The sequence below is a fragment of the Bufo gargarizans genome, chromosome 2 (genome assembly GCF_014858855.1).
Source record: "Bufo gargarizans isolate SCDJY-AF-19 chromosome 2, ASM1485885v1, whole genome shotgun sequence".
Taxonomy (NCBI): domain Eukaryota; kingdom Metazoa; phylum Chordata; class Amphibia; order Anura; family Bufonidae; genus Bufo; species Bufo gargarizans.
In genome coordinates this window covers 714,987,343-714,996,525 of record NC_058081.1, presented here as the reverse complement: position 1 = coordinate 714,996,525, position 9,183 = coordinate 714,987,343, and the positions used below count along the sequence as shown (strand labels likewise).

At 45.4% G+C, this 9,183-nt stretch overlaps 1 protein-coding gene across 1 annotated transcript; it reads left to right on the top strand.

The window, feature by feature from the left end:
* The first annotated feature begins 509 nt into the window (after positions 1 to 509).
* On the top strand, positions 510 to 1,490 carry LOC122926352 (free fatty acid receptor 2-like). Its single transcript, XM_044277726.1, has one exon. The coding sequence runs from the start codon at positions 510 to 512 to the stop codon at positions 1,488 to 1,490; it is 981 nt and encodes a 326-aa protein (XP_044133661.1).
* Positions 1,491 to 9,183: the final 7,693 nt, after the last annotated feature.

The following is a 9,183-nucleotide window of genomic DNA, read 5'->3' as shown; positions in this document are numbered from 1 at the left end:
CTTTACGGGCTGTTAGTTACGATTGGCTTGTTGGCTCCCTGAGCCAAATGTTAGTGGAGATCAGCAATCTTTCTGGACCATTTCCCATCCATTTAACAGGGCAGAAATAAGAGATTGATTGGCTGGGATCCAGACAGTTAATACTTCATTCAAAGCTGCCTGTGATATGCAAAAGACCTTCAGTCTCTTCACACTCTATCTAGGGCAAGTATCAAGGTTGTCTTCTGCAAATGGAAACATTTTTCAGAGCGTGGGACATCTACTCTTCTTTGTGTTTTTACAGTTCTGTTTTATACTTCATAAGATCAGCTGGTTGTCAATAATCAACATTCAATCCAGATAACAAGTCATCTTGAGGTTTGACCAACCAGTTAAGCTACAATCCAGTCATCTTCAATATGGTCTACACCATTTACTGAGCTTGAACCTCTTGCGTATTTCTGTGCATTAATCTGGAGTAACAAATATGTCTTCCTCCACTTTCCTGACAACCAACCGATGCCTCTAAGATGTATCTGGACACCCTATCTCTGGTGATTTATGTGATGACCATGTTTCTAGGCTTACCTTCCAATCTACTGGTATTTTACATTTTTTTCAAGAAGGCTCGAACCAGGTTGACTCCAAATCTCATCTACATGATTAACTTATGTGTATCTGACCTTTTGTTTATCATGTTTTTACCAGTGAAAATAACAGAGACTTTTTTTCGCAGCTGGACACTTCCTGAAATCCTATGTCCTTTGTTTAACTTCATACATTTCAGCACCATATATGCAAGTGTCTGCTTCCTTACTGCTGTGAGTGTTGGACGATACTTGAGTGTTGCTTTTCCTATCAAGTACAAAATTTACAAGAAGCCCAAGTACTCATTGCTGATTTGTTTATGTCTCTGGACACTTGTAATTGCCCATATGTCTTTTGTGTTCGTTGTGGAGACTTCTCAGAATGGCTACCTTGAAACGTTCCTTTCCCTAACTGATGAGAACAAGAGGGTCTGCTATGAAAATTTTACAGACAACCAGTTGGCCATGATAGCACCAGCAAGGCTGGAGTTTGCCATTGTCTTATTCTTCTTGCCCTTGACTATTACAATCTTTTGCTATGCTTCTTGTATCCAAATCCTAAGGAAATGCTGCATGCATGTCAAGCATAGGAAGAGAGCCACACGAGTCGCAGTGACCACCTTGACCGTTTTCATCATCTGTTTTGCTCCTTACAATATTTCTCACGTTGTTGGGTTCATAGAGCAGAAGAGTGTGTCATGGCGCAAGGTGGCTCTTCTGCTGAGCACTTGCAATGCTTTTCTGGATCCTCTCATCTTCTACTTCTTGTCTACTTCTGTGGATCAGGGCTTCTACCAGGCCTGGAAGTCTTTGCAGCAGAAATATAGCATATCCAAGAGGAAATTCTCCTCTGTGTTCATGAAGGAGCATCCAGACCAGTCAAAAGCAAGGACGATAAAAACAATTTCAGCAACAACAGTATAAGGAGTGTGCACCACATAAAAACCATAACAGATGCAAAAATATGAAAAACAATGCCCAAAAGAAGACCCTCCCCCAACTTGAGTAAAGAACTCAATGGAGCCACCCATAAAATTGCATATTTTAATGCAAGTGTCTTGATGTTTGGTGAGAGATATTTAAGATGGCACTGTTTCACTGGATGTGTCTATGGAACCAGGAATGGTAGGTTCACCTTTATGAGCCAAATATCAAGAAAGCCTCAGGTACTACTGTATATACCCCTGTAGATAGACTGTTTCTAAACAAAATAATAATAAAATAAATAGAAAATAAAATGTAAATGTTTAATATGTGACATGACTATGTATGCAAAGATGTGTAATTAAGAAGTGTGAACATTCAGAAAAATGAAGTCAGTGCAAGGGCAAAACAGGGTCTCCAGTCTATTATACTAGAAGGGAGGTGCATCAAAACTCAATAATATGAAGACATCTATAGATACAATGATGTGCTATCATTGCATACAGGTGACTCAGCAGCTCTGGGATAGTCAGGGTTGGCAGGGGGACTCACCAGCTCTGGAATAGTCAGGTTGGCAGGGGGACTCACCAGCTCTGGGATAGTCAGGGTTGGCAGGGGGACTCACCAGCTCTGGAATAGTCAGGTTGGCAAGGCTAACTATCAGAGCTGGTAAGTCCCCCTGCCCAACCTCACTATGCCAGAGCTAATGAGTCCCCCTGCCTACTGTGACTATGCCAGAGCTAGTGAGTTCCCCTGCCCACCCTAACTATCCCAGAGCTGGTGAGTCCCACTGCCAACCCTGACTATGCCAGAGCTGGTGAGTCCTTCTTCCCACCCTCACTATCTCAGAGCTGGTGAGTCCCTCTGCCAACCCTGACAATCTCAGAGCTGGTGAATCCCACTGCCAACATTGACTATGCCAGAGCTAGTTAGTCCCCCTGCCCACCCTGACGATGCCAGAGCTGGTGAGTCCCCCTGCCAACCCTGACTATGCCAGAGCTAGTGAGTCCCCCTGCCCATCCTGACTATCCCAGAGTTATGGAGTCGGTCTGCCAAGCCTGACTATTCTACAGCTGCCAATGCTTACTATGCCAGAGTTGGTGACTCCCTCTGCCTACCCTGACTATGCCAGAGCTAGTGAGTCCCCCTGCCTGCTATAATAATACATCATTCTATCTACAGTATTCATGTCTTAATATTAGGCTTGTTTCATATTTGCTTTTTCGGATCCACCAGGATGTTCCAGCCGGGAGCAGCCTGCCGGATCCAGGATTGGCGGACGCTACCAGAATGCCATCCAGCCCCATTAACTATAATGGGGTTCAGCGGTGATCCTGGCACGATCCGGAAAATATGATGCTAGCGCCTGTTTTTGTCCAGAAGATTCCTGCCATTTTATGCCAAAACAGCCTGCCAGCAGTGTGAGACACACCTTATTGAGTATTGATGCACCTCCTTTCTAGTATCACAGTTGCTACAGGACTAGGGACCCCATATAGCCCTTGCATGGACATAGATTTTATCTGTTCATAAGTTGTTTTTTTTTTTTCTTTTCATTAAGAACCTAGTAGAAGTTATGTAGTCGTAATTGTCAGTGATTATTTATTTGGGGCTATTTCTCAATTTGTATAAAAAATAAATAAAAAAAATGAAATAAAAAAATATATTCAAGTTTGACTTTAATTCTATTCAGGAGATTTTTTTTAAAATGTTGCTATTTTCAGGTCCTTGTCTACTTGTATATTATATAAGCACTCACATCCCTTTATATTCTATGTGTCCGCATTGAATCACAGTGAAGGTGCGCCCACAAAGGCGCAGGCAGATTTTGAAAAGGATTTTTGCTGCATATTTTATGCTATGGTGAAAATCCACAAGTCAACGTGCTGTGGATTTAAAGGGGGCTTTCCCTATACTCTATTGACGATCTATCCCCAAGATAGGTCAATATCAGATCGCCAGGGGTCTGACTCCCGGCACCACTTCAGAGCAGGCAAACAGCGAAGAAAGTGCACCCCTTATACGAATGCTGCTAATTACTCAAAGAGCTATAAACCAAAAAGTCAGCCCACTTATACCAAAAAATGAGAAAAAAATATCTTATATTAATTAACTACCATATATTGCTCAAGTGAGCACATGCCTATGGCAAAAAAAAACAATACAAATACCCATGGAAAAACTGCCAGACCGCATGAAATCAATAAAAGTCTTTATTTGCAAAATTCATATAAATAAAATATTTAAAAACAAGTGCAGGGAAATGGCGGCATCAACCGGAAGAGGACACAATGGCAACAATTCATAATAGTCCAAAAAGTGAAAACCTAAATAGAGTGCAAGTGCAGAAGATACAGCAAAAGTCTATATGCAGGACAGAATGAGTTAACCATAATGTGTCTCCTCCGTATGGCGCCAACCCCGACGCGCTTAGACCAGTGCTTAGTAGGAAAGACTCTGCCAATCTGAAGATAGGGACCAGTTATCAGTAGGAGAGACTCTGCCAGTCTGCACATAGGGACAAGTGCCGGTACATCATGTATGGAACAGGCTCGGTACACTCCACAAGACCAGATGTGCATGTACGGCCAGTGCACGTGCTTCCAAATGCTTCCCCAACCAATGACTGGGGCTCTCTAGGTATTTAAGGCACCCTCTGCAGCTGGAGGGTACCTGAGCTTTAGGTTCTCTGGTGTCCAGCACAGGTGTTCTGATAGTCTATTGCAATTTACTTGTGTTTATCCTGAGTTTGGTTCTGTCTGTGCTCTACTGTATCTTGTACCTGCCCTGCCTGTGTGTTGCAGAACTTCTAGTTTCAATTTCAGTTCCTGCCAAATATACAGTTTGCCTGTTTCGTCTGTATCTTCAGTATAACCCTGCCTGCATGTTTATCCTGTGCCTCCCACCATCTAAACGTCCACTTTGTAACCGTAAGAGTGAAAAGTAGGTTACTTCAAGATGTCAAGTCAACAGGAATGCTATTGGTGAGATCTTGAGTAGAAAAACTTAGGTTTTCCACTAGGGGGAGCTCTTTAGCTTACTGTTATTATTGTGCTCTATATATATATATACAGTATGCATTAAGATCCAGAGCTCCCCCTAGTGGTGACTTCTGGAAGCCAGTATTTTCCACTATTTGGAAATTTTCCTGCAGGAAATAGAACCAAGATATACAGCCAATAGGATTGAAGTCTGACTTTAAAGTAGGACTTCTAGCACTTTACCAAGTCACTTATATCAACCTTTGGGATGAAATGCTGCCCAGGTGTTTAATGACTTGTGCCTAAGTTGTTATGCTCTGGCGATGGAAAACCCATTACTCACAATGAGATGCACAGGGCTGACAATGAGAAGAATATGGAGAGCAAAGTCCCTTTACGACCGGCTGAGAACAAACATAAAGTCGCAGCTGGGATCATCTATCCTCGTCCTAATCTGATGTGCAAACAAATCTAAAGCATCAACCTCATGTCCGCATAAATGCAAAAAATGCTAAATTTTGAAACTTGAATGAGTCACAGCTATTTTCATTCAAAGAGTCCAATTCCACAGCATCCCACCATCCCTATTTGTTATTTGGGTGGGAATCAGACGCAATGTTGTTGCAACAATGTCAAGAAGGGACAGAAAGCTTTTTCAGATTCAGTCCATTGAAGCCCACGTAACCTACACCTGATTCTTCCTGGGGTATCTGATCGGCTCTGGGCTCAGATGAATTTGCTTGCACATAGTAAGTGGATCTATTGGTGTGCCTAAAGTGGCACCTGACAGTAGCATTTCCCTCACTCTACAACCTTCACAGTAGTTATGTCCAGATATGTGCCCCCTAATAATACCCACATTGTGCCCCCTCACAGTATTTATGCCCTCATTGTACAATCTTCACAGTAGTTATGCCCACATTGTGCCCCCCTTAAGGTACTTATCCCTTCATTGTGCCCCTTCACAGTAGTTATGTCTTCATTGTGAACCCTCACTGTAGTGATGCCCTCTTTGCCCATTTCACAGTAGTTATGCCCCATCTGTGCCTCCTTCACAGTGGTAATGCCCTCTTTATGCCCCTTCACAGCAGTTATGCTCCTACTGTGCCCCCATAACAGTTATTCCCCCTCACATTAGTTATGCCTTCTCTTTGCCCCCTTGACAGTAGCAATGCACTCTGTGCTCCCTTCACACTAGTAATGCCCATTGTGCCCATTTCAAAGTAGTAATGCCCATTTTTCCCTCTTCATAGTAGTAATGCCCATTGTGCCCCCTTTGTAGTAATAATGCCCATTGTGCCTCCTTCATAGTAATAATGCCATTGTGTCCTCTTCATAGTAATAATGCCCCATTGTGCCACATTCATAGTAGTAATGACCTCTGTGCCCCTTTCATAGTAGTAATGACCTATGTGCCCACTTAAACGTAGTAATGCCCTCTATGCCCTCTTTGTAGTAGTAATTCCCATTGTGCCTCCTTTATAGTAGCAATGCCCATTGTGTCACCTTCATAATAGGATTGCGCTCTGTGCCAACCTTTGTAATAGTAATGCCCTCTGTGCCCCTTTACAGTAGTAATGCCAATTGTGCCCCCTTAATAGTAGTAATACCCTCTGATCTCCTTTTTAGTAGTAATACCCTCTGTGCCCCCTTCATAGTAGTATTGCCCTATGTGCCCCTTTATTGTGGTAATATCTTATGTGCCCCTTTATAGTAGTATTGCCCTCTGTGCCCTCTTTATAGTAGTAATATCTTCTGTGCCCCATTTATAGTAGTATTTACCTCTGTGCCCCATTCATAGTAGTTAAGCCTTCTGTGCCCCCTTTATAGTAGTAATGTCCTCTGTGCCCCTTTATAGTAGCAATATCCTCTGTGCCCCTTTTATAGTAGTAATGCCCATTGTGCTCCTGTGTGTTAATAAAACAAAAAAACACAGTAACTACTGCCCTTGTCCCATTCCTGATGGTCATATCCAGCTCTCCCCTGCAGACACATCGCTCTGCAGCACTGTGTGGGAGGAGCACAGGCAGATTCCCGGGGTGCAGGCTACTCCCACACAGGCAGACAGCGCGATCTGTGTCTGCAGGCTGAATGGTGGAGCAGGGAGAAAAAGGCTCCGTGCTTCACCATTTAGTGTCCCACCCTGAAGAAGAGAAGTAGCGCGGGGAGCTGAACTGATGTGATGATGGAAGCGCTCATTGCTTCTGGCATCCCCCTGAGATTGGGCACCCGGGGAAGACCGCCCTCCCTGCATACTTGGCACGCCACTGGGAGGAGCACCTGTTACATGTAATGCCCCAGAGTGGCATTACCACTTCTGCGCCATGCTACTATCTTTAATGGATTAATATAGTGTCATCCTATGTATTTATTTCCAGGTCTTGTATAATGTGCATTTCTTATTTTGCAACTGTTGTGTTCACCAGCAGGTGGCAGAGTTACAGGTATATAGAATGGAGCTTTCCATTCCATTCTAATGGCCTTCTGTGGAGGAGTGGGCGAGACCTACTTCCTGCTAGAAGGGTGGGGACCAGTGAGAGTAAGTCTAGCTTATCCCCTGTTAGGGCAAGGAAGCAGGTGCATGTCCCCATTGGACGTGCTGTGCCCAAGCCATCCAGAGCACCTTCAGCTCTGCTGGATATGGAGGCCACAGTTTGAAGCCAGGAATAAAGTTCCCTGGACCAGTCTAGAGTCAGACTACCAAGAGAAGTTGCAGCACCCAGAGAAAGCTAAATTATACAGCTACCCTGTCACCACAGCAGAGTCAGAGAGCAACAGTTGTAACAGAGAGGAGTTTGCCTGCCACAGTTAATGCTAACGCCTGCTGGAACCAAGATAAAGTCTGTAAACTGTTTGGAGAAACGTTTGTTCAAGTAAAGCTGTTTTCAACTTTATCACAAGCTGTGGGCTCAGCATCACTATACAGCGAGGACGAGCTACTAGAGGACAGTCAGCAGCTACTGGCCAGCTAAGATGTAGAGGAGACATCCGCCGCTTTTTCAAATCTCTCAACTATTCCCCTATTTTTCTGCTTTTGGAGGGCAACGCCTGGGGTCCAGCCTATCCAGGTAGGAGCACTGTGACATGTGCACAAAACCTAAAGGAACATTATAGGCTACCCTACACTACTCCTGGGTATTATCTACTACATCACTAAAAGTGAGAAGATTACATACTTTATTATTATTTTTTTTCAATCCTTATTTATTTATTTATTTATTTGATTTAACAGTATGTCAGACAGAAAAGTGCCAGGCCCTGCACAGGGAAGTGGCAGAGGCCTAAATGTTTATAGCGCAGGCAAAGGTCACAGCAGAATAAGGGGACGTGGCAGCAGGAGTCGCAGCGAGAAGCCTGAGCTCCCGGTGTCAGTTAGTGGTCATGTCTTGACCAGCAACCCAGCGGTTCTTGAATGGTTGACTCAATTATCCACTTTGTCCCAAGTGACATCAGACACCCCCAGCCAAGAGTCGGTGGGTTCATCAGACACAACCCTTAGTTGGCATGGCCCGGGAGCAGGCCCTGTGCCCTCTCCTGTCCTCAACCTGCCTCTGTCCTTTTCTGTTCCCTCAGCCAGAGAAGTATTATATGCTGTGGGCTCTGCTCCACTATAGAGTTAGGACAAGCTACTAGAGGACAGTCAGCAGCTACTGCCCAGCCAAGATGTGGAGGAGACATCCGCCGCTTCCTCCAGTACGCGGGCAAGTAATGATGAGGAGAGTGGAATGGGAGCTTGTGTTGCGAGCAGTCAGGCTCCTGACCCAGAGACCTTTGAAAAGGACATCAGTGACATGCAGACATTACTCAATGATCATGATGTAGCCGATCAAATTTGGGAGCCGGATGAATTAGGGGCTTCATCATCATCAGGAGAAGAGGGTGGCAGCTTGCCCGTGAGGCAACTGAGGAGCCAGCTAGTCGCTAGCGTGGCCGGGAGTCAGCAGGGTGGCAGCAGTGGGAGGTACAGGGACAAACGTGCCCGGGGTAGACCACCCGCTTTGCAGGAGCCTACCTGCCTGGAAAGCAGTGGTGCAGGGGTTCAAGGAAACAGCGGCGGTCGCAGTCAGTCATTGCAGAATGTTGGGGTAAAATCACTTACTCAGCGGTGTGGCAGTTATTTGTTAAGCCGCCGGAGGAAGTAACCATGGCCATTTGTAGAATCTGTGGGCAGAAGCGCGGCCAGGGTACCAATGTTTATTTGCCAAAAAGGCACTACTAGCCCTGCACACGTATGTAGAACAGAAGGTGGGCCAGTCCTTGAGCCTGTCGGTGTCTGTCAAAGTGCATGGCAGCGCCGACGTGTGGAGCTGTAACTACGGTCAGGGACAATACATGTTCTTTACGGCCCACTGGGTGAATGTGGCTCCTGCACAGCCACACCAGCAACTTGGCCAGGTGACGCCACTTCCGCCTCCACATTCTCACGCCGTTGGTCCTGTGACAATGTCCACCTCTACCACCTCATCCTCCACCGTGTCCTCAGCCTCCACTGCAGGGAAAATTCACAGCGCCCCTCCAACATACCACATGTGCAGGGAACGGCGGTGTCACGCTATTCTGCACCTCGTTTGCCTGGGTGAACGGAGTCACACAGGGGAGGTACTGCTCCGTGTCCTTCACCAAGAAATCGAATCCTGGCTTTCTCTGCAACCACTCAAAATTGGAACCATGGTGAACGACAACGGGAAGAACATGGTGTCGGTGCTGCGCGA